This window comes from Myxine glutinosa, chromosome 2, assembly GCF_964187855.1.
Source record: "Myxine glutinosa chromosome 2, kmMyxGlut1.1, whole genome shotgun sequence".
NCBI lineage: Eukaryota > Metazoa > Chordata > Myxini > Myxiniformes > Myxinidae > Myxine > Myxine glutinosa.
In genome coordinates, this window is record NC_136262.1 from 186,196,986 (window position 1) to 186,223,732 (window position 26,747).

Below are 26,747 nucleotides of genomic sequence, written 5' to 3' on the forward strand. Positions count from 1 at the left end.
GAGATCCATGGGTTTGCACGCCCCGGAGTTTCTGCCGCAGTGCGGGATGCTGGACGGAATCGATCCCGCAGGTGACTTCGGACCATCTGCCTGTCCTGCCTTGCAGTGGTGACTCTTGGCCTCCCTGATCGAGGTCTGTCATCTGCAGAGTTGTGGAGTGTGTCTCTGTCCACCAGGGCCGATATCATCTGGTGTGAACAGCCAAGGCGACGTGCCACCTCACGGTAGCTCAGTCCGCCTTGCAGCATGCCCAGGGCACGCTGCCGTTGATCCCTTGACAATCGTGGCCTGTTGATTGAAATGCCCATTTTGCACTGGCCTTTTTAAAGCCAATATCAAGACATCACGTGCAGCTCATTAAAATCATCCCATACCCCTTGGCTAATCACTGACAGTCAAAACGGCTGCTCAACAGCTGTGCTATGAAGTGACCATTGAAGGTTCAAGTGACCATCCGTGACCGTTTTGTCTGACAGTGAGGACACTATTGTCCACAAATAAGTTCACACATTTACTACACGCAGTGTTATTGTTGATATTTAAAGGTTTCAAAGGTGGTAAGTTTCTTTTGCGTTTCAGTATATAATGCACACCCCCATTTTAGCCCTCAAATGAAAAAAATAGGCGTGAAACATATTACATCTGTCAAAAACGGCGAAGTCCTTCTTAACCACGACTGTCGGCCACGATTTTGTAATGGTTGAACAGAGCGGCGCTAATGAAAGAATATCACGGCAGGTAAAGAAATTAAATTTACGACAGTCGTAAATCATATCAATCGCGATGTTCAGTTGTGATCGCGCAAAGTTTAAACATTGCGGCACATATTAAATAAACGGCGGATATCGGATAGCAATCCAACGAAGCAACCCGTAGCCTATTGTCGGACGACAATCACGTGGTACTCAAGTTGCTGATAATTGCCTATATCTATATAAATAAAACTGTGTGTGTGTGTGTGTGTGTGTGTGTGTGTGTGTGTGTGTGTGTGTGTGTGTGTGTGTGTGTGTGTGTGTGTGTTACCTATCGACTCCTAAACGGAGAGGCTCACGCACTTGATTTTTGGCACAGACTTGGGCCTGGGAAGGACATGGCCTACCTAAAAATGACCTCCGAGGACGAGATCCATATTTTTTATTCATATTTAACTTAGCGCATTTCAGCGAGGAACATTATACACTGATCTCAGCCTGTGCCAGAGCAGCTCGCTGATTCGCTCAGAGTGATCACGTGATGTTCCATCTTCGCCGCCAGACTCCACGCTGCCTGCTATACTATAGATCAGTGGTTATACTCCCACGCAGGCTGCATTGGGATTATGTGGGGATTATCAGCGGCAGCCTGGTCACCAGCGTCTGAAGAATGACGTTTGGACGTACGAGCCAGGCCAGGCTACCAAGTTCAAGTTGCCTGATACCCTGCTCGTTTACACTCTCTGTGAAATGTACAAGGGGGCGAGGCTCCTGTGTGGGGGGGGGGGGGGGGGGGGGGGTAGGTCTGTCCAAGGTTTTCCCGAGGCTGATTTTTTTTTTTCCTTTCATCTTTAGATACATATTTTTAGCCATAACTGAGCGCATTTCCGATTGGGTTCTGAACATTATAGCCTCTGCCTCTGCCACAGCTCAGAGCAATCACGTGACAATTTTCAAGTTTGCAAGGAAGAAGGCACTAGACCCCAGCCCCATATATACATCACTGCCTGCGCCATCAATTTGCATGTTATCGGTTACCTTTTATGGCTCGCTCAGGATCTTCGTCAGGCTCTCGAGCGAGTTAGCCAATCACCTGGGAGCATGAGGCCACGTTGGCTACGCCCACGACGTGGCATGAGCAAGACGTCGTTTGTTTGATTGCAGTGTGGAGCTATGCTCGCACGATAAAGCCGGACAAAATGGACGACACCAGGAACGAAGTTTCACTGAGCTATTTATTCTAGCTCAACTCGAAAGAACTCAAAAGCACTGAATAGCCCGTTAACATGGGCGCAATTTATATCAAAAGTTCACCACACAAAAGCCACGCCTCTCAGGCGGGGCATGGTATGCAAATAAGTCAGCCACGCCTCTCAACGGGGCGTGGTATGCAAATCGACAGTCGGCCCGGGCAAGGCAAGTCCGGACACGTCCGGGCGAGTCCGGGCAAGTAACCGCCCGCCGGTTACGTCATCGGCCTGTGCAAGGTGATTGTGTCATGCTTCCGGTAACCGCTACATGTGCCCCCCCAGAATTAACTTGCACCGGGAAAGTCAGTTTGAGGGGGTCTTGATGACCCGGCCGAAACGACCCCTGGCAATTCGTGTGGGGGTGGTAGGTGGCGTGGCGGTGGATGGTCGGGCGGGGGGCTTGGTTGACGGGGGACGGTCCCATCGTGGAGGAAGGGCCAACCGTATATCTATATATGCCGTATATCGCTGCTGTTTGTTTTCTTGATTCTTGTCTTTTTGCAATTGTTGTTTTCATGTATTGTTATGCATTATGTTTTCCACTCTGTCAAAGCGCCTTTGGGCTTCTGGAAAAGCGCTATACAAAATAAATGAATTATTATTATTATTATTATAACCGTGGAGGTTGGTCGAGGTCCAAATGGGCCGGCTTGAGGCGGTCCATGGAGATGCAGTCCGGTTTGCCGCCGATGTCAATGATGAACGACTTGTCGTCCCTCTTCAGGACAAAGAAAGGTCCATCGTACGGCGGCCGGAGCGGTCCCCGGTGTGCGTCGTTCCGGATAAAAACGTACTCCGCAGTGCGAAGTGCTGGGGGCACGTGGGGTTGGGGGCAGCCGTGGTGGGACGTGGGCACGGGGGCAAATCTCCTGGCGGCCTCCTGGAGGACCGAGCGTTGGCGAGCCGCGGACCAGGGGCCGGTGGCGTCAGGGATGAACTCGCCCGGCATGCGCAGTGGCTGGCCGTAGACCAGCTCGGCGGTGGAAGCCTGGAGGTCCTCTTTAGGGGCCGTTCGGAGGCCCAATAGGACCCACGGGAGCCTGTCGGCCCAACCGTCGTCCTGGAGGCTGGCCCCGAGAGCGGCCTTCATCGAGTGGTGGAATGGCTCGCACAAGCCGTTGGCTTGGGGGTGGTAGGCCGTGGTGCAGTGTAGCTTGACCCCCAAGGCCTGGGCGACCGTGCCCCAAAGCTCGGAGGTGAATTGCGGGCCTCTGTCGGAGGAGATGTCCGAGGGGGCGCCGAAACGGGCAATCCAGGTGCCAATGAAGGCCTGCGCCACGTCGGCGGATGTTGTTGATGCCAACGGGACGGCCTCCGGCCACCTGGTGGTCCTGTCCACCATCGTGAGGAGGTGGGTGAAGCCCCGCGAGGAGGGAAGGGGTCCCACCAGGTCCACATTGACGTGGCCGAAGCGCCGCGCGGGCACGTCGAATGGTGCCAACGGGGCCTGGGTGTTCCGGTGGACCTTCGCGCGCTGGCAGGCGACACAGGCGTTGGCCCAGTCGCGGACGTCCTTACGGAGCCCATGCCAGACGAACTTTGCTGCCACGAGCTTCTGCGACGCTTTCCGGCCCAGTTGGGAAAGGCCGTGGAGGGCGTCAAAAATGTGCCGCTGCCATCCGGTGGGCACGATGGGGCGAGGTTGGCCCAGGGAAACGTCGCACAGGAGAACTGTGCCTGTATCCTCGAAGGGGACGTCGGCCAACCGCAGGCCTGTGTCCGCTGTCCGGAGGGCTTGCACCGTGGGGTCGGCGGTCTGGTCGGCCGCCATGCGGGCGAAGTCCACACCGAGGTGGACGGCGTTCGCACCGGACCGGGAGAGGCAATCGGCCACAGCGTTGTCCTTGCCCGCGACGTGCCGGATACCCGTCGTAAATTCGGACACGGCGGAGAGGTGGCGCTGCTGGCGGGCCGACCACGGCTCTGCAACCTTGGCCATGGCGAAGACCAGGGGTTTGTGGTCCACAAACGCCGTGAACGGGCGGCTCTCTAAAAGATGGCGGAAGTGGCGAACGGCCAGGTAAAGGCCGAGGAGCTCGCGGTCGAAAGCACGATACTTGCGCTCGTTAGGGCGAAGCTGCAGGCTGAAGAAGACCAGCGGTTGCCAAGCGCCGTTCACCCACTGTTCATGCACGGTGCCCACCGCTTTTTCGGAAGCATCCGTGGTGAGGGCGATGGGTGTGTCGAGCGCCGGGTGCGCCAGCATGGTCGCGCTGGCGAGGGCCAGCTTAGCGCCCGTGAATGCCTCGTCCATCTCTTTGGTCCAGGCGACGTCGTGCTTGGCCGGCTTGCCCCGGAGGGCTTCGTACAGGGGGCGCATGAGTTGGGCGGCGCGAGGCATGAACCGGTGGTAGAAATTTACCATCCCCAAAAATTCCTGTAGGGCCTTGATGGAGCGGGGGCGCGGGAAACTTGTGACTGCCTCCACCTTGGTAGGCCTGCGGGACGGCCCCGCGCTTCGTGATGCGGTGCCCTAGGAAGTCGACGGCCGTTACGCCAAACTGGCATTTCGCCGGGTTGATGATGAGGCCGTGCTGGCCGAGGCGCTCAAACAGCGTGCGCAGGTGGATGAGGTGCTCCGCCCGGGAAGTGCTGGCGACGAGAATGTCGTCCAAGTAGACGAAAAGGAAGGTGAGGTTGCGCAGCACGCTGTGCATCAGCCGCTGGAAGGCCTGGGCCGCGTTCTTAATGCCGAACGGCATGCAAAGGAACTCGAAGAGGCCAAAAGGTGTAATTACCGCCGTCTTCGGCACATCGGCCGGCCGGGCGGGTACCTGGTGGTAGCCCCGAATGAGGTCGACCTTGGAAAAGATCACCCGCCCCTCCAAACGGGCAGAAAAGTCCTGTATGTGTGGTATCGGGTACCGGTCGGGGGTGGTGGCGTCGTTGAGGCGGCGGTAATCGCCGCATGGTTGCCATCCGCCACCCGGTGTGGGCACGATGTGCAGGGGCGAGGCCCACGCGCTATTCGAGCGCCGCACAATGCCCAATCGCTCCAGCGCGTCGAATTCCGCCTTCGCCACGGCGAGTTTGGTCGGGTCGAGGCGACGAGCCCTGGCGTAGACCGGTGGACCTGTGGTCGGGATGTGGTGTTCGACGCCGTGTTTGACGGCGATGGCCAAAAACGTCGGCTGCGTGAGGGCGGGAAACTCGGCGAGCAGGCGGGTGAAATCGTCCGCGGCCGGGAGCGCACAGGCTAGCTTTGTTGGTGCGGAGCCGCTCAATGAGCAAGCGAGCGAACTGAAGGTCTCCGCATTGATGAGCCGATGCTGTTTGACGTCCACCAAAAGCCCATGCGCGCACAGAAAATCTGCACCCAGCAAGGCCATGGGCACGTTCGCCGTGATGATGTCCCACCTGAAGCGCTGGTCCCCGAAGCAGAGTGCGACGCTGCGTGAACTGAAGGTGCGGATGGAGGAGCCGTTTGCGGCGACCAAGGCAGGGCCGCAAAGCGCGGCCTGTTTGTCCTGCACCAAGGCGGGTATCACGCTCAGCTGAGCGCCGGTGTCACACAAAAAACGCCGCCCGGACGCTGTGTCCGTGATAAACAGAAGGCTGCCTGAATGGCCGACACTTATGGCAGGCAGCGAGCGCCGGCCTGGTCGTTTCCCGACCTGCCGAAATTGCACGGTGGGCGGCACGTTCTGGTCTTCTGCCCGAACCTGGCGTGGTAGTAGCACATGGTCCGCTCTGGTGGAGGCTCCGGCGGTCACGTCGGGTTCGATCCACGGGGCGTCGCGGCGGCCGCTGCTGCCAGTGGCGCTGACTCGGCCGGTGGTGGCACCGGTCGTGGCGCGGGCGTTGCCTCGGTCGGCCCAGGGTTCCAGGCGGCCGCTCTGACGTGGCGCCTGGCGGAGAAAAATTTATCGGCCTGCTTGGCCAGGGCGCGAGGGTCCGTGATGGGCGAATTAGCCATAGCTAATCGTACCTGCCCGGGTAGCTGCCGGAGGAACGGCTCGCGGAAGAGGAAATCCGGGCTGTGGTCACCGAGTAGAGCAAGCATGTGGTCCATGCGTTCGGATGGACGGGCCTCACCCAGCTCCGGGAGGTCGAGCAGTTGTCGCGCGCGTTCGGTCTCCGTGAGTCCAAACGCACCGAGGAGTAGGCCTTTGAGCGCGCCATATTTGTCGGCGTTCGGCGGGTTCTGTAGGAAGCTCAGGACCCGGGCAGCAGTGGAGGCGTTGAGCGCGGAGGCCACATGGTGGTAGCGCGTGTTGTCCTCCATGATGTTCCGCAGGGCGAATTGAGAATCCGCTTGGGCGAACCAGACGGCTGCGTGCGATTCCCAAAAGCCAGGGAGCTTCAAAGCTACAGATGACTCCATCGCCATGTTCTTGAAAAGGGGTCACCAATTGTAGAGCTATGCTCACACGATAAAGCCGGACAAAATGGACGACACCAGGAACGAAGTTTCTCTGAGCTATTTATTCTAGCTCAACTCGAAAGAACTCAAAAGCACTGCATAGCCCGTTAACACGGGCGGCAATTTATATCAAAAGTTCACCACACAAAAGCCACGCCTCTCAGGCGGGGCGTGGTATGCAAATAAGTCAGCCACGCCTCTCAATGGGGCGTGGTATGCAAATCGAGAGTCCACCCGGGCAAGGCAAGTCAGGACACGTCCGGGCAAGTAACCGCCCGCCGGTTACGTCATCGGCCGGTGCAAGGTGATTGTGTCATGCTTCCCGTAACCACTACAGCAGAGTCGTTCCGGATCTTCATCTGGCTAGCGAGCGAGTTAGGTTACCACGTGTAAACGTAAACGTAAAAGTGAAAAAAATTGAATTTGTCTACGAGTTCACACATGCAAGACTGACTGTGATAAAGGCAATGCCACCGAAGAAAAGAAATTTGTCGCGTTCAACCTCCAGAGCAAGGAAAATCGTTGATCGGAGACTCCATGAAACCGATGAAGATACTTTTCACCGTCGACAAGCCAATCAAGAACGTGTCTCTAGATTCAGATAGCGAGAGACAGAAAATGAGAGAGCGGCATGTCTGAACACCAATCAACAACGTGTGGCGAGGGCCAGACAGCAAGAGACAGAAGATGAGACAGATGCACGTCTAAACGCCAATCAACAACATGTGACGATGGCTAGACAGCGAGAGACAGAAGATGAGACAGAGGCACGTCTAAGCGCCAATCAACAACGTCTGGTGAGGGCCAGGCAGCGAGAGACAGAAGATGAGACAGAGGCACGTCTAAACGCCAATCAGCAACGTCTGGCGATGGCCAGACAGCGAGAGACAGAAGATGAGACAGAGGCACGTCTAAACGCCAATCAACAATGTCAGGCGAGGGCCAGACAGCGAGAGACAGAAGATGAGACAGAGGCACGTCTAAACGCCAATCAACAACGTCTGGCGAGGGCCAGACAGCGAGAGACAAAAGATGAGACAGAGGCACGTCTAAACGCCAATCAACAACGTCTGGCGAGAGACAGAAGATGAGAGAGAGGCACGTCTAAACGCCAGTCAAGAACGTGTGGCGAGAGCCAAACAACAAGAGACAGAAAATGAGAGAGAGACACATCTAAACGCCAATCAACAACGTGTAGTGAGGGCCAGACAGCAGGAGACAGAAGAACAGCGCCAAAAACGACTCAACAACTGGCAACCATCAGGCAGACGGCAGCCGGCCATTGCATGGGAGAAGGCTGCATCTATCTATAATTCCAGTAATCTCTGTGTGTTTGTTTGTACGTTTGTACGTTTGTACGTTTGTACGTTTGTACGTTTGTACGTTTGTTTGTCTGTGACCGCTGTTTCTCGACAACTACCGGTCCGATATACTTGAAACTTGCCAGGTATATTGCTGGGGACCCGAGGATGTGCCTTTTCAAGGTTTGAAATTAATCGGACAAGTACTTACCGAGCTATGGCGATTTAGCCGTTCGCCGTTCGCTTTGGCTTTGCGAATGGACCAAACCATTCATGTAAATAGAGGGGGGGGGGGGGGGGTGTTCTGTGGTCGTTCGCTTTGGCTTTGCGAATGGACCAAACCATTCATGTAAATAGAGGGGGGGGGTTCTGTGGTCGTTCGCTTTGGCTTTGCGAATGGACCAAACCATTCATGTAAATAGAGGGGGGGGTTCTGTGGTCGTTGCGAATGGACCAAACCATTCATGTAAATAGAGGGAGGGGGGTTCTGTGGTCGTTACTGCCACGTGGTTTCAAAGTTTTTTTTTGTTGTTGTTGTTTGCACGCATGTTTTTTTGCACCCACGTACGGGCACGCCCTAGGATGTTTACACACACACACCCCTACACAAATTTTTTTTTTTTTTTTTTTTTTGGCAAGGAACGGGCACCCACGTACGGGCACGTCCTAGCTTATATATAGTACGGGCATGCCCTAGTTCAGTTACAATCCGAACACTGACTACTCCTCAAAGGTTGATATCGGCTCCATGTCGTTCACCTGTCAGTTTTGCCATGCCTTGAAATGGAAGGGCCTTTTGCCTTTTGCCTTTTGCCATGCCAAATAAATCAAACAACTCCGGAAGTGTACAAAGTTGGTGGTACGGTTTCTTCTTCTTCCTGTTCAGCATCACACTTACCTCAAACGTGATGAACGCCACATTCACCCCATTCACCCACCAGCATATATATGAACCCCCTTCCTCTCCTGCCTCCCCCCTCCCTCCTCCCCTCCCCTGCCTCACACCTCCCTCCTCCCCTCCCCTTCCCCCATTCCTCCCCCTTCCCCCCCTCCCCCTCTCCTCCCATCCTCCATCCCCCCTCCCCTCCCCATCTCCTCCTCCCTCCCACCTCCCCCCATCCCTCCCCATACCTCATCCCCCTTCCCTCCCCTCCCCCCTTCTCCACTTCACCCCCTCCCCTTCCCCTCCCCCTCCCTCCTCCTCCCCCACCCGGCAACGCTGGGTACTTCTGCTAGTTTTATTATAAAACCCAAGTGTTCTTTAACAGCTTCATTCAGTTGTTCATAGGATTTACCAGCGACTTTTATTTCAACTAGTTTTTCTTACCGCAATTAACCATGAGTTATCGACAACGATCATACAACGCGGCTCAAAAACGAAACCTTGTTCGATACGCTGAAGATCATGGAAATGGAGGTGCTGGGCAGGAATTCGCAATATATATATATATAGTGTTAACATTGAAAGCGCTTGGGCGTGGTGGCTGAAATTTTCTGTTGGGTTATTTATCCAAACAAAATAAAAACATTTATATAAAAATATTATAATATATGAAAATATTTATATAAAAACAATTATTTATTATTCTGTAGGGTCAAAGTTTATATTTCTTCTAAAAATATTTTCGTCAATATCTTTGTCACCGTGTGAACTTTTGGAAAGTTATATGATTGGCATCGACCGACAGAGGAATACTCTCGTGCAACATCATACTTATACATTACGTTGCAACAAGTTCAACGACCATGACATGCATTAAGTTGCAATGAGGGCCAGGAATTATGGGTGAACATTACATATACAAAATGTAATGTTTTTGGTATTTCATATTTAGGATCATTATCCTGCAATACATTTTTGATCAAATTCACCAAAAGCCATTCACTCCATCCAACAGAACGTGCAGCATTGAACAATGTGGAGAAAGCCCTATGTGAATCTGATGAAGATCTGCTCTTGGAAATCCTACAATCTCCTGCCTTGGCTTTGCTGAACATCCATCGAGCTAATGGACCTTGGTACCTGCAAGAACTATCAAAACGGCACAGAGAAAAGGCTGAGGTGAGGGGTGTTTTGTATGGAACAATGCAATCAAATAAAGTTTATCACATATTGTGAAAACAAATCATTGCTTTCTCTTCTCCAAAAATGTTTTCCTTTTCATTGTCCTGTATTTGATCCTCAAACAACACAATTTATTATGCTGTCACTTATATCATTGCAGTCTCTGAATGTCCTTTTTAAAGGGCCAGAATATCATTGTAAGCGTTGCCATTCTGTGGTCAAATGACAGGCCACACAACATGAGGTTGTGAAAGGGATAATTGTAAGTGTTACCTTGGTTTGCTTTGCCAGAGCCTCGGTAAAGATGAGACACTGAGCAAGGAGGAGCTTCAAGATGGAGTGGAGACAGCCAATGCACAAGCTCATCGTGAAAATATGAGTAAGCTCAAAACCATAATTTGCAGAACATTTTCAACGTGTTGGTTAACACCTTTGTAGAAAGTGCTGGGATGGCCCATTGATTCCTCGCCCCCTAGCTTGAGTTAAGAGGTGCCACTTGGATATCTTTGATTTATCTAACATATAAAGCTCATTCTAACCACTGACTGACTCACTGACTCACTGACTGACTGACTGATATTAATGTTCGGTACCTTCCGGGTGTCGTAGAAAGCTGAAATTTGACGTGCTGACAGACATTGAAGCCGGTACACAGGAAAAAAATCGCACAACCATCAAAAAGCATCCATTAATGAAAATTTCTGTAAAAAAAACCAACCGTAAACCTGTACTTTAAAAAATCCCAAAAAACTTCAATCAATATATATATCATTTGAAAATTGTAATATCTATAACTGTAAACTGTGAAATAAACATGACAATAATGTCCTGAATGAAAAAAAGAAAAAGCATCCGTCAATGAAAATTGATGTAAAAAAAACACCCCATAAACGTGTCCATAAAACAACAAAACCTCAATCAATATCAAGCATTTGAAAATTGTTATTTCTATAACTAAACTGTGAAATAAAAACCTCAATGAAAATGTACATTAAAAATAACATAAACACATCCGTAAAAAAAAAAAATTCCCATATGCTGATTTGTTCTTAACCCAATTCATCCGGATATGGTGCAATGCTAACGCATCATGACCACAATTATGTGAATTAAACCCATGGTAGTTTTTATGAGGTATTTTTGTAGAAGCTAGCATGGTACAAAAGCTTGCAAGCACATTACCATGATCACATGTTCGCAAGGCAGGGAAATGTCTGTCTATGTCGGCAAAAATGTCTCAGAAAATGTCTCGCGATCCAATATTATGAAAATACCAATGCTTCGTTCGGGGTGACCAGAGCGGTGGTTAAACAAAATGGATGGCCCATCGGCAAAAAGTGATCTAAAATGGTGGAAGGGGAAAAAATAATCCCAGGAAGTCGAAAAAAGTTTGTTGGGTTGTTGTGATCAGTGAGCGACTGGTGAATTCACACTCTGCTGATAGTCCCAAGGGAAACCAAACCAAAGCACAGTGAAGTACAGTATTCACTCGCTCCACGTTATTGCACGTTTTAGCTCCAGGCCCCTCGAGAGTAGAGAGTCAGCATAAAAGCCTCGTCCTCTTCACCCTCATGCTTCGTCCTCCTGGTGTACTCAGATTGATTGGTTTTTCCTGGTTTTAAACCACGCCCCACTAACCGAACATTTGCTAGGAAAGGGGCGGTATGTGAGGAAAAAGCTTGGTGAATTGATTCTGCCTGCACCGTCTGTCCATGTAGAAAATTATGCAAGTAAATCTGTAAGTCACTACAGATTGATCACAGTCTCTGCATGATGAATGACAAAGTACTCCTGATTTGTCATCAGTTTATATCCTGTCCTTTAGTTTAGAAGTGTCCTTTAACTTAGTCAATCCTCCTCATCCAATATATAAAGCTTTTTCACTATCCACGTAATCAAATATATAAAGCTTGTATTTATTATGGATGCACATTGGATGCACCCCATTATCTGCTTGCAGCCTTCAAGGTGTGTGTGTGTGCGTGAGTTGGTGTGTAAATGGAATCCCCTAACTTGATGAGGGAGCAAGGCCCAGGCCGAGTTCCATGACAGCAAATGCTTCACAACCTGGTAGCAATAAGTGTCGTCTGCCACACGAATGCATTCTCTGCCTTGCTATTCACCAGCTAGGAGGTGGGGTTGTGGTCAGGTATATAAATTAAACAAAAAGTGCAGTCAGGTAGGATAAATGAAATTACTCTCCTAAAAATGGATGGGGGCCCTCAATGTCAGTCTTCAGGCATGGATTCATGATTTTAGGTTAGGGGGAGTGCAAAAATTTACATTGCACTGACGAGTATAATTTTACAGAGCAGAGTGAGGGGAACGTTTTTTGTGGGTGTTTTTTTTAAATCATAAATTCTAAAGACTATTCTAAATATTGACAAAGAACGCTCTAATACACTTAAAAAGAAGTGCTCTAATGAAAAAACTTTTGCTCAAAACTCAACATTTATTTTAATTATCGACTTCATAAAAATCCTTAATTGAATGAAAATCAGGCATTGCGTGTAATGAAACAAATCACAGCGGTTAAGGTGCTGGCTTGGGATCCTAGTATCCTGAGTTTGAATCCCGGTCGATCGTTGAATTAACGCCAGGGGGGTTGACTGAGCCTGTGATCCCTCCGCGATCAGCAAATAGAGTACCAGCTCACTGGTAATTTGGGCACAGCATTAGCGGCACAAACGTGCTTCCAGAGAAATGATGCAAACCAGCAGCCACAGCCTGCATACAACAACAACAACATGGAATTGACCGTCAGAATTACGGTTTTGCCATCAGCTGAACTTTTGCCTTCATCAACTCGACAACGTGAATCACTTATAACAACTAGTTGGTCCTTTGTAGAAAATTTTCATTGCTCTTCACCGCCTTGTAGCACACGTGCTTGCTGGACTCAAGTGTCTTTTGGATCTTCGGTTCTTTTGTGTCCTCGCGGACTTTTGGGTCTTAAGGGTATTTAGTGGTCTTTGTTTGTCTTAAGAGTATTGGGGGTCTTAACGGGTCTTCAAAGGTCGAAGGGGTATCAGCAGTCTAAAGGGTTAAAAAGTGCATTCACTAGTGCGTAATTAATTAATGGACGCACATAATTAATAGAAACAAAAAGTACGACACACACACACACATAACTCATCGATTTATAGTAGAATCGTTATTCTTCAAGACATTGATGCCTATTGTATACCTTGGAGAATTCCTCAAATATCATGTTCTTGAGTCTTGAAAACACAAACTGAGTGCCAAATTCAACCAGAATGATAGGGACTCTAGATTATCTGATATTTGGGATGCCATTCCACCGCTCGGTTCATGAATGGTTAGGAGAAATGACGCATCTCCGATGATTCGGGTAATCCGTTAATCATCAAGTATCCACTGTGGGAACAAACTGAATGGTACAAATCAGTTCCATGTTGAACGCTGCTGTCAACATCAGTTGTGGTCTGAGGAATCTCAGGTGATCCTACATTCCAAGACTACATCTTCTGTTATATACACCTCAATACATATGAAAAAAACGATCGCTTTTGATGGGTGGGGTTGCACACTGGGTGCCGCCCCCCTCCACCTCCAACATCTATCCGCCCCCCTTGTTCTTTCTAGAGCTAGACAGACATATCGCGAGCTTTCAATACAGTCTGGTGCCTCATTTTGCTCTCCAAACTCTCTATCTGTATTGTTCTAGGCCAATGCCACACGTGGCTTACTAACACCTCCACTCTCAGCCTATGTGTGGCACTCTATGGAAACCTCTTATCTTCTCTCCCTGTCGAGGCTGGAGTGCTCCAAGGCAGCGTTCTGGGCCCAGTCCTATTCCTGATCTTCATGAATGATCTCTCTCACTCTCTTGAAAATCCTATTTATCTATTTGCTGATGACTCGACCCTCTGCCGTGACATCCCTCATCCTTCAGACAGGCAGGCTGCAACATCTATTCTCTTCAGGCCTTGGAAAAAATGACAAACTGGTTAAACACCTGCAATATAGTAACTTTTCATGATCTCACTTTAAACTACCTTATCCTTATCATGAGTTTAAAAGTACCTTTTCATGATCGATAGCTTTGATGCTGCTAACATTTTCACTTTTTATTTTACTTTCTTTGGAATTGACATTGTAAAATCTTATATTATCTTACCGCACATTGAAATTATAGAATCATCTTGAAAAATATTCATGACATTTGTCCAAGAAAGACCAAATGTCTGATCATTGTGGCAGAGGTGGAAGCTGTAGTAAAGATCAACGCAGCGCTACGAGCAGGCATTGAGGAAGAGACACTGCTTGCCTTGCAGCAGCCTGAGGCCCTGTTGCCACCAGTGTTGCCCTTTACTGCAAGCCTCTATCAGCGAGAACTGCGAACAGTGCAGGAGATCAAGGTAAGGAGAATGCACTGGCACGGCTTAGAGAAGCTTGGTCCTATTGGCATGATCATCATTGTACATCCAGCTCTACATATTATTTGCCTCCTGTTAGACTTCGTCCAAAGCGGAGGCTTATGTATTTGGGTCTCGTCCGTCCGTCCGTGCGTCTGCAACCATATCTCGGAGATATATGGATTGATTTTGTTTATATGGAGATTTATTTATATTATTTATATGATATATGGAGATTTAGACTGGCAGCCATTTTAGTTATGAATAATCCAATATTGAACATGTCCTCAATCATTACTCGGTCATACATACACCGATCTTGTTCAACTTGGCAAACAGATAATGAATGATGGGTTACATATGCACATCATTTTCTTTCGAGATCAGATCCAAGATAGCCACCTGGCGGCCATTTTGTTACTTAAATGTGTCCCCAACCATTCATTTTTTGGCCATGCATTGACCGATTTTGTTCAAACTTGGCACAAGTACAATACATGAGTATACATAAGCTGAAAAATGTATTTTGTAATCCGACCAAATACGGCCGACGGGTGGCCTTTAACACCGTACAGCAGAATTACTAAAACCACGGGCTATGACATTTTATGTCCTTTTATGCCTCCGCCCCTGGGCCGGAGGCATTATATTTTCGGGGTGTCCGTCCGTTCATCCGTCCATCCGTCCATCCGTACGGCTATACCTCGTTTTTCTCAGCAACCGTATGTCCAATTGAGACGAAACTTTCAGGGTAGGAGTAACACCCATGCAGAATGTTTTTATGATAATTGTGATGTCTTTGGTCACGTGGTATGACAGCCATCTTGGATTAAACGCAAATAATTAAATTAATATTTGTCAGAAACCGCTGAATGGAAAAATTTTAAACTTGGCACATTGTCAAGTGCTCCCAATGGGGAACAAAAACATGATAATGATAACATCATAGGTGAAGTGGTATACCAGCCAAAAATGTTTTAATCAAACTCCTTATCCTAAAAATCTGAAATTGCATGCACATGATCTATGACCCATTTGTGTTGAAATATTAAACTTATGACATCATAGGTCCCATGGTTTCGCAGCCATATTGGATTTAACCTAAAACCTTTAAAAAAACGTCTTCTCCCAAACCACCAAATCGATTGACTCGAAACTTTACAGGTGTCATTGGCTAGGCATTGCGATTAAAAGATGATCACAAAAACATCATTGTTCACATGTTGTGGCAGCCATATTGGATTGAAGGAAAATATTAAATAATTATATCTCTGAAACCGCTCACCCTATCGATGCAAAATTTTACAAATATCATCCAACAGCACTGTTGCATATAGTTTGAAAATGATGATGTCGTAGGTCACGGGGTTTGGCAGCCATCTTGGATAGAAAAACGAACCTTATCCGATCAACACGAAACTTCATAAACGTGATCCCCTACCTATACATATGCGGAGTGTACATTTTTTAAGGTCCTATGCCATATGGTATGGCAGCCATATTAGTTTGAAAGCCGATATTTAAAAAATTCCCTTCTCGAAAACTGCTTCACTTATCGATGTGAAACCTGTCATGGCCGGTGAAAATGTGATACTTGAAAACAGCTGAAGGGATTTAAATAAAACTTGTTTATTTTTAGGACAGTGAACGAGGAAATGTACCCATTGTGGGACTTTGCGGAGACATGTTGGTGACACAGTCGCATTGTTCTAGTTCTCCTTGTTACTCTATACATGGTAAAATAATTGTATTAATGACAGAATACTATTTTCGTCTCGCATTGTGTTCTGCAGGGTGATCTGAGCCATGAGGAGCTGAGTGTGAAACTGAAGTCCCTCTCCACCAGGGCACTCATGAATCAGGCTTTAGAGTCACATGATGCCGTAGCTGTGCTGGCTCTTCTCGCTGAGAACTCACACAACCTGCAGGGCTTGGACAATACCAACCTAGACCGGTGATTATGCTTGCCACAATAAGATTTCAAAAGGGTTATTCAGGACACGAGCTGTGAAGTTGTTCATGTTAAATACATGTGATGCTGATACGCCACTGACAACAAATTTTGGAGGCAAGTAAGGAAAGATGAGGCACAGAAATTGAGTGGCCAGATGGAAGCCTCTCCTCAGTGAAAGACACATGAAAGCCCACTTGGAGTTTGCAAAAAAGCACCTAAAGGAATCTCAGACTGTGAGAAACAAGATTCTGTGGTCTGATGAAACCAAGATTGAACTGTTTGGTTTCCGTCTGGCCACTCTGCCATAAAGCCCAGATCGGTGGAGTGTGGCAGTGATGGTTGTCCTTCTGGAAGTCTCTCTCATCTCCACACAGGATCTCTGGAGCTCAGCCAGAGTGACCATCGGGTTCTTGGTCACCTCTCTTACCAAGGCCCTTCTCCCCCGATTGCTCAGGTTGGCCGGGCGGCCAGCTCTAGGAAGAGTCCTGGTTGTTCCAAACTTCTTCCATTTAATAATTATGGAGGCCACTGTGCTCTTGGGAACTTTCAATGCAGCAGAAATTTTTTTGTAGGCTTCCCCAGATCTGTGCCTCGACACAATCCTGTCTCTGAGCTCTGCAGGCAGTTCCTTCGACATCATGGCTTGGTTTTTGCTCTGATATGCATTGTCAGCTGTGAGACCTTATATAGACAGGTGTGTGCCTTTCCAAATCATGTCCAATCAATTGAATTTACCACAGGTGGACTCCAATCAAGGTGTAGAAACATCTCAAAGATGATCAAGAGAAATGGGAGGCACCTGAGCTAAATTTCAAGTGTAATAGCAAAGGGTATGAATACTTATGTCAATGTGATATTTCAGTTTTTTCTTTTTCATAAATTTGCAAAACTTTCCAAAATCCTGTTTTCTCTTTGTCACTATGGAGTATTGAATGTAGATTGATGAGGGAAAAATGAATTTAAACGACTTCAGCATTAGGCTGCAACATAGCAAAATGTGAAAAAAGTGAAGAGGTCTGAATACTTTCTGAATTCACTGTAAAAGTCACTATTCCATACAATGACGGTCTCAAATTTTCATCCACTTCCCGAAGCACTGTGAGTTCAAGTTTGCACTTTTGGTTGCAATTGGTCATATTTTTCAGGTTTTCCTCTGTAAATTATTTTCTGGTGGGCTGAAGTTCAGTAAAATGTCATTGGTGCAACTTCAATTGCGAGTGTTGTCCATTGTACCTACCACACCTGCTCATCCACTGAGATAACATCATTTTGGCACAATATCTCGATAGGCGTGGGTCATTCTTGGGAATGCGGCCTGTGGGCACATACCAAAATCCATGTACATGTACGCAATTGTGTATGGAACTTTAAAATTACTGTTCCGTACTCAGAAAATGTAAGTTGATTGTCATTGTAAATCTAGTTTTGTGCGGCCTGTGGAGTAAGGGTTGTTCAGTAAGAGTAGTTGTACCTCGTACAGCTAAGATTGTTGAAGCTGCTGGACAACCATTCAGGAGAATTGGTTAAGGTTTGCCATTAAGATTTTGCGAAAAGAAAACATTTTAATGTCCACTATTTTTGTGAGAGGTTACCTTATGGGCACAGGTGATGTGGTAAGGCAGTAGGTGATAACTATGATAAGCCCACTAGACCAATTTGTGGTTGTTTCATGAGGTTTACTGGTTCTTCAAAGATCAGCAGAAGCTATGGAGATATTGGTCCTGACACATGTTCAGGACACATTGGATGTGTTCAAAATCTAACACTTGTATTCAAGAGTGTCAAAGAAGACATAGAAATGTGTGTCGCATGATATGTTCATTGCCAGGATTTGCTGCTTGAATTAGTGGGAGGACAACTACATAACAGGAAGAGCAATGAAAATGTATTGGTTAAAACTACATTTCAATACAAAATAGGCCATACTAACGAAGGACTTAGGACTCATATTTTTTATCATTTTGCAAAGGAAATGAGCTCACAATGAGTGGACCTGTTTGTATGCTTTTTCTCTCAATGTGCTGCAGTTATGTGGAGGCGCTTATCACTTTGAAGTCCCAGGCCACATCGGACGAGCATGAATGCCTGTCCTGGGATACCATCCAAACGTGTATTCAAAGTGTGAACACCACTGTGCAGAAGGAAAATGATCGTAAGTCCTGCCGGACGATAGTTTGTATAAAAAGCATCTTTTGACGATTCGGAAACATCTCTTATCTCTATGCATCAGTTACAGGCATTTTAAGGCCATTTTCCCTGCTAGAGCGGGGTTTAGCCTTGCGGTCCCCATGACAATCTTCTTCATTTTGCCCTATTTTCTACATCTCCCCTTGTTAACCCCCTTTCCCGCATTTCTTCTTCCACCACCTTTAGCCAAGTCTTTCTCGGTCTGCCCAGTCCTCTACTTCCTTCTACATTCATTTCCATCACTCTTCTCAACCAGTCACTTTCATCGTTCCTCAACACATGACCAAACCATCTCAACCTGTTTCTCTTCACAGCATCCGCCACAGGCTCTATTCCCATCATCTTTCGCAATTCATCATTTGTCTTCCTCTCTCTCAACAATACTCCACACATCCACCGAACCATTCGCATTTCCACCCTTTCCAGCCTTCGTTGCTGCTCGACATTCATTACCCATGTCTCACTCCCATAAATCATAACACTTCTCACACATGCAGAATACACCTTTCCCTTCAGCTTCAACGACACTCCCCTCCTCGTCAGCACGCCACTCAGTTCCCGAAACTTCTTCCATGCACATCTCACTCGAGCAACTGTTGCCGAGTCAGTTGCCCCTTTCCCTGAAGAGTAATCCATCCTTATGCAGGAGTAAACGCCATTGAACTCATCAATGAGGCTCTGGAGCATGGCGAGCTGGCGGGCACGTTGGAAGCACTCTTGCTACCTGCTGCCGACATGACTGGTATACGACCCACTCTAGCCCAGCACTACCAGGACGTACTGCTCCTGGCAAAACAAAGAAAGGCTAAGGTGAGACTTTCTCAGCCTATTGATGTAATACACCACTCCTTTCCTATTCCATCTCCAGGTGCTGTATGATGTAATCGCTGGGCACCGAAGGGGGCCCGGCAATGACACGCGCTGAAAGAGAGTACCGCAATACCCCCGTTTTACGCCATTTCGACCTACGTCAAATCCGACTTTACACCACTCTTCTCGAGTAAATTTCAGTTCAGCGAGCGTCATTATGTGCGACTTTACGTCACTCCTACATCATGATAGGAGGACGTGAAAAAAATTAATTTTTCCTTAAAAATATATTTAAAATAAATAAAATAGTACATAAATTAACAATAAAAGAAGCTAAAAAAAACAATTTAAAATACAATAAAAAGCACATTAAAAATATTAAAAAATGTACGTACAGTATACTGTACGTACGTGTAGCTGCTGGTTCTCATTCAAAACAAAGGCGACGCCATATGCATTTTGTCCTGTGCTGCGGTCGCGTGCTTGCTTTGCCTTTCGCTGGTATTTTTGTGATTATTCTGTTGCTGTGTAAAGGTTCCTTTCCTGTGTAAAACAACCAACGTAACGTGGCAACGGTGAAACATGATGACGATGCCGGCTCGGACGACCGTCCGTAGCAGACGTCACGTCACATCACGTCACCGTGCAGAGTGTGCAATGTCCGCGACGAGGTCAGGCCCCATGGCCCATGGCCCATGGCCCATGTGAAACGAACGACCGTGTCATGCCTCGTCGGGCACCTCGCCGGCATCTGGCGTTGACGAACCGATCGACGTGTGCATGTGCACATGTGCATGGATTTGCAAATGCCTGCCTGTACATCGTCGTTTCTGAGTATATCGCATCGTCCAAAAAAAAGAAGCATGCAACTTCGGCCGCTCGAGGAAAGACGGGGCACGCCTATGACTCGGAGGCGAGCATCGATCCCCGGGGCGGCCGGGTTCACGGAACTCTGAGCTCGTTCGTTCGTCACAGACGACACGACACGACCACCAGTGAAACTGCTCGGACACGTTGGGTAAAGCACGCCGTGGTGAAGCGGGTCGCGGAGCCACTCGGCACACAAGCCCGCTCACGGTCGACACGTCCGTGCCGGTCACCCCGTTCGAGGAAAAGACCCGACCGAAAGAAAACAACGGAGGGACTCCCGACGGGGAGCGGCAAAGATTCAGGGCGAAGCCGCAGCCTCCTCCAGTTATTTACCCTAGTTTTACGGTGTTTGTCTTCATTTAAAGGCATTTTTAGACATTACGCCCGGTTTATGTCAAAAACCGAGTTATGTCATGGCTTATGGAACCAATTAATGACGTAGGCTGGGGTAGTGGGGTATTGCTGTACTCAGTTTTCACTCGTGTTTCTTTCTTTCTTTCTTGTTTTCTTGCTTGTTTGCTTGTCTGGGCGATATCTCCGCCATCCTTTGAGCTCGGAAGCTGAACTTTCGGAACAATAGTGAACACGTGCTTTGGCAAAAACAATATTTTTTGTTTTTTGATAAATCAATTAATTGATTAATTACTTAATTTATTATCGATTTATTAATCACTTATTTATCTTTTTCATCTGGGCGATATCTCAAGCACATTTTGAGCTAGGAAGCTGATATTTGGACATGACAATGACCGAGTGATTTTGCTGTAAGGGTATTTCTAATTTATTGATGAACTGATTAATCAATTAATCGATTAATTATTTCATTATTATCGATTTATTCATCACTTATTTATTTTCTTTTTCATCTGGGCAATATCTCAAGGATCTTTTGAGTTAGGAAGCTGATTTTTGGACATGACAGTGACCAAGTGATTTGACTGTAAATGGTATTTTTGATTTATTGATTAATTGATTCATCAATTAATGGATTAATTATTTAATTATTCAATTTATTTATTTATTTTCAAAAAGTTACAGATTCTGGTGAAATGGTGGTGGTTTCGGTATTCTAATAGCCAATTGATTAATAAATTAATTATTTTACCTATATTATTTATTTATTTCCATTATTAATCACTTATTTATTTTCTTTCTCATCTGGGCAATATCTCAGGCACCTTTTGAGATAGGAAGCTGATATTCGGACATTACAGTGACCTAGTGATTTGGCTATAAAGGATATTTTTGATTTATTGATTAATCAATTAATCGATTATTTACTGATTAATCAAATAATTCTTTAATTTTTTTATTTATTAATTATTGAATTAATTTTCCAAAAGTTACAGCTTCGGATGAAACACTGGTAGTTTAAGTATGCTATTCTCCAATTGATGAAGAAATAAATTATTTTACTATTATTATTTATATATTTAACTACGAAATTAATCAATCAATTAATTATTGTACATCTCTCCCAATACCATCTCGATGTGCCACGCCCTGGAGGATATGTTATTTATTTATTTGGCATGGAGGTGGTGTACTTTAAATGTATCTGTAATTGTTTTTGATTCTGTTGCAATGTACGTATACATAATCGTCAACAAACGAACAGCTTTGTGGAAGTGGACTGATGAGAATTGCAAGGTTGATATCGCTTTGTTGTTTTAATGGTGGTCCTGTTTTTAACACCAGATTGCAATTTAAGCTCGCATCTGCGCTATGGGCGGCAGACTTGTTATGGTCAATGGGTTGTCAGAAATTCCGATTCATTCCTTTTTGGTATTTAATCATGGACTTATGATTTATTACCAGATGACAGTTTCATTAACAAAGAAAGATTTATTGAATCACAGGTGGGAAGGAAAATAAACCGTATTTAATCAGTGCAATTATGGACTGAAGACAAACTTAATCCTATTCCTTAACGACATTGACACAAACATAGGAATAATGAGGAACAGAAGGAGCGACAAAAGAAGATAATGAAACACAGCCGTTGACGATTTCACAAGGTAACAGGAATGGAGAGCTTGGTGAAGCCGGAAATTAATGTTACTCCAGGCAGCCGTTCAGTGTGAAATGTCAAAATGCCAACTCCACTTGTCTCTTGTTCGTTTGGAAACAAATTCCAACGGCTCGCTTCAAGCTCTCCCTGCTTCATTTAAGGCCTTTCACTCCAGAACAAACTGCCACAGACCCCCATCCCCTGCCCCCCAACTCCACCGCCAGATAGGGTCGTGACATCGACCCTTGTGATTAGCTCCATCAAAACCGTCTTAGTGTCTAGGCCCTGAATGGCCCCCATAAAGGGGTGTTTGTCTAGACACTTTAAAGCTATATTGGCTAACGATGACATTAACGTTGACATTACCAAGACGTTGACCCTCGGGGAAGGCTCTGCCGATTTCATCAACTTGGTGTTCACTGTATCTTTGAACTTCCTCGATGGATTTGGGTTCACTCCACACATGTGGAGGCATCAATTTATTACTGGATTTTTTTCTGGTGGATCAACGTTTCAGTAACGCGGTCGATATGGTGATTTTCTCACTACTGACAGTGATCATCTCTGTCAGGTAAGTATAATTTCATTTCCTGGACATCAGCTTCACCGCTTATTATTGGAATCTTGAAGTTTTCGCCAAGCAACACGTTACTTCCTATTTGTTGCTTCGCTGATTTCTTCAGTTTCTCTTTGGAATAATTCTCTGGTGATGGCTGCTTCTTTGCCATGGTTTAACTTTGAAAGACATTTGTTTAGCTCCACTTCCTCAATAAACTGTTTCAAGACTTCCATTATATGACATTCCTGTCGAGTAGGTGGCCTGGTTTTTCCTTGGTAGAAGTAATCGTACTAAAATATGCAATTTGGCGTCGTCTGTCTGTCTGATGATTTTTTTGACCACGATACATTCCGTCGTTACTTATCCAATCTCAACCAAACTTGACAGGATGATGAAGGGTTACACAATGAAGGTTGTAGCGCATTCATTGCTCCCCCCCCCCCCCTCCGACTCCCCAAAGGGGTTTTCTGCCCCGAGCGGGTTTTCCCCGCCATTGCCGTCAATGGGGTTGCGTGTTGAGGTGTATATCCATGTTAAGTTAGCTTTATCATGGCGTTTTTCCAAGGCCACTTCGAATAACAAAACTAACAATAATAGCATAATATTAATGTTATTACAAAACAATATTAATACCATTAATATCCCACCTCCCAAAGGGGTATTTCCTCCTTGAACAAAAGTCGAGTCAATGTTTATAAATAGCTTATCAGGCGTTTTCGTGGGAGCAACGGCCCAACGACCTCTACCAGAAGTAAATATATTATAAACCACAAAAACACATATGATTAGCTTTTTAAAACAGTCGTTAATGCTTTTTATAACTCTAAATAAAGAAATTTGGAGGAATCTCACAGAACTGAGCGAATATCTACTGTGCTCTATATACCCCGCAAGGGTTGGGTTAATAACATGACCCTTCCTGCCACAAACGTGGCGTTGTTTGAAGCGAACTTTTGAAACTCGCTCCTGCTGTTTAACACAAAACTGAAAGGGAGGAAGCCCAGGGTGTGCTCATTTACCAAGCAGCTAGCCAAGCCAGCCGTTCCTTAACGGTTTTGAATGGAGTACTTGCTCGAATGCTTAAACCACTTTGCGATCTTGGTAAATGACCACACCCAATGTTCTTGAGACCCGACCATAGATCGACTAATATATATACTCCAAATAGGAATGACCCTTCCTGCTGCTCCCGCAGTGAGCGGGTGTACTAGTTTGTTTAAATTTCAATTTTAACTTCTTAATCATACTACAATATGCAATTTGGTGTGTCTATGTCTGTCTGACCGCAATACATTCGGTCGTTACTTATCCAATCTCATCCAAACTTTCCAGGGGGACTTGGAGCCACAACCAAGGGGTAGTAGCGACTTAATTTGCCGCCCCCACCCCCACTACCCAAGGGTTTTTTTTCGCCTTGGACAAATTCGGTGTTAAGGTGTATAAATCATTACTTTTTTTAAACATTCGCTGCTCTTGGTTAACACTAAACTGAAAGAAATTTGGAGGAACCCGACATCATTGAGGCATTCAATACTTATCGCGTTCACCACAGACTAACGGATCTGAGCCATCTAGACTAGCTTGGCCTTATGGTGTCTGCCAAAGAAGCCACAATGATCTTTAGCTAATAAAGTGTATAAATTAGTTGACGCATGAATATTGTAACCCATTGCCTCTCCCTTTTGTAGCAATCAGATTATATGTGGACTGTATATATCGATTGTATATGCACTGTAAACAGACTTGTACCTTGGGGCCCCATATGTGATTTCTCCAGGCCATGGCTTCAAGTATGACATCTGATATTGCCCACGAGACCCTTTCAGCCCAATTGTGACCTTTAATTGACGCATAACCTCATTCCCATTCCTAGTTGAGGGGAATTTGGAGAAGATTGGACATACTTACACATGGGCGATGCATAGCCTAAGAGTCGCTGATACGGTTTTAACATCAGCGCTTCTAATGTACATGATGGTCGAATTACTCCAAACACTGATTTGTTTGTTCTTCTTGCAATCAATGGAATTTTTAACATTTGTCTCCAACACCATGTTTCAAAACTTAATCTTCTTCCTTTGTTTTTCTCCATCCCTGACTCACAACCATTACATTGCAACTGGAAATACCAGAGCATTCAGAAGTCTGCTCTTGGTTTGTTTCGTCACATCTTTATCTTTCCAGATCCTTGTTGTCCCCAGCGCTAGACATGTATTAAATTCTCCTCTACATTCTCCACTCACTTCAGTTGTAGAACCCAGGAAGATGAAACTTTCCACTATTTCCATGTGATTGTCTTCCAATCTGAATATGTCGATCTTCCCAGTTGACAAGATTTTATTATTTTTTACGTATAAACAAAGACTAGCTTTTTTCAATTATCTTCTTTCCTGTCTGCAGCAGTTTCATCAAGTCCTCTTTACTTTCTGCCAACAGAGTGGTGTCATTAGCATACTTAAGGTAGTGGTTATATTTTCCTCAAATCCTGACTCTAGTCACTTTGTCATCCAAGTTTAAATTATAGTCAAAGTTATTACTGTATAACCACAAATTAATCGGTCAATTCAGTCTTATGATGATGGCATAATATTAATAATAATAATAGTAACAGTGGACTGACAGGATGGCCTTGAGGTATGCACAGTCGCCTCTAAAGCTGTCTCACCTGGGTTGAATCTCGGCCCAGCTATAAACTGGCATCTCGGTGTTGCACAGGGAGGGTGATTCATCAATGTGCGCCGTCACTCCAACGGACGTTAAACTGGGCATCCCATCTGGCAGCGTTAGTAGGTGGACGTTAAAGATCCCAAGGTGTCCATCACGAAGAGTAGGCAAGCAATCACCGGCACCATGAACGAATTCCAAATTCCTGCCTTAACCTTAGCTAAGCGTCAGGCCTGGCCAGCCGGTTTGTGAAAGACTTGAGCCAAGCTTCCCCCGGCCAACTCCACAAGAGTATCTCATGGGTATACTTGTGGCCATTAAAGAATAATAATCTATATACAATGGAGTAAGTGTTTGTATGTCCGCTTTATGCCCACTGGTTGGATAGCTGGCTTGACGTCACCCACAATTGTAACCTGAAAAGAAAGTCTGCCATTTTGGTGCTATGGTAAGCCTAACACATCTTTGGAAGTGTTATTCACAATCACCATGCCCTCCCTACGAGTTTTCTACTCTGTGTAAAACAACTTAAGCGACTCTTAAACGGATCATCAAATATCGAAAGGTTGGAGCCGATAGGCATCATGAGCCTTGTGAAAGTGACTGTATGTAAGGCCTTCAGCCTCAGGTCTCTGGTGTCAGCGTATTACTCAGTGCAAATGGAATTATCCGAGCTATATAACCATGATGTATTATATATGTATGCCTGGTGTTGGCTAAATGGTTAACATGGCTGGCTTAAGATCTTAGGCCTTAGGGTCTTGAGTTTGAGCCCCTGTCATGTCGTTGAAATAACACCAGGTGGGTTGGCTGAGCCCGTCATCCTTCCGAGGTCGGAAAAATGAGTACCAGTGTTACGTGCTCCTCCCCAACCCCCTGGTCACGATGTACCTCCGAGTCCCGAGAGGAGTCACGGCAGAAAAATGTGTTATTCTGTGTGTCAAAGATCAATGGAGAAGCCACCCCAATTGTTACTCACAAACAAATATTGTATTGAGATCACACAAGAATAACGGTACAACAACAATAGTATTCAAAAGTACAATCAATATGTCCTATGATGGTACCATCAGTTTTGCAATATATAACTCACTGTGCTCCAAGTGAGTGTGACAAGAACATTCCCCAATGTCTCTAATTCCCGGCTCCAAGACAAAGTTGCTTCGCTCCAGCGATCGCTAGAACGATGTCCAAACAACCAGAATCCCGTGCGGATGGCCAGGGCAGTCATACAGCTGAAACTGTACAAAGGCGCCCTCAAGGCGACTGGGAAATCCAAAGGCGCCCTACAGGTGACCGAGAGATCACACCCTCGGGTATGGACGAATTAGCCTTCAAAAATCTGCGTCACACACGCGCCCCAGATCGACGTGTGAATGCGGTGAGAATTGTCGAAAAGAAACGAAACGGCGAGCGAAGCACAAAATCCTGCGCGAGTCAAAATGGCCGACGACCCGGTCTCGTGGCGCACGGCACGGCGATGATTCTCTCCTGAATCGATCGCAAAACCTGACATGCCGGTTGTCAAAACCTGACAAAACCTGACACAGCGATGACAACTCCGTCGTAGGAATTCCTCTCCCGGAAACCCGAAAGTTCACTAGTGACTCTGGCTCGCCAACGTTCGCTTCAGTACCCGGAG

General features: G+C 46.3%; 1 protein-coding gene across 1 annotated transcript in view; it reads left to right on the forward strand.

The window, feature by feature from the left end:
* The window catches only part of LOC137420992 (ras GTPase-activating-like protein IQGAP1), a 305,469-nt gene that overhangs the window by 113,785 nt on the left and 164,937 nt on the right, over window positions 1–26,747 (forward strand). Inside the window, exons 10-15 of the mRNA XM_068106598.2 lie at window positions 9,505–9,668; window positions 9,963–10,050; window positions 13,896–14,053; window positions 15,844–16,004; window positions 18,032–18,156; window positions 18,838–19,001. Of these exons, the coding sequence (XP_067962699.2) occupies window positions 9,505–9,668; window positions 9,963–10,050; window positions 13,896–14,053; window positions 15,844–16,004; window positions 18,032–18,156; window positions 18,838–19,001 (860 nt within the window). The remainder of the gene's footprint in view (window positions 1–9,504; window positions 9,669–9,962; window positions 10,051–13,895; window positions 14,054–15,843; window positions 16,005–18,031; window positions 18,157–18,837; window positions 19,002–26,747) is intronic.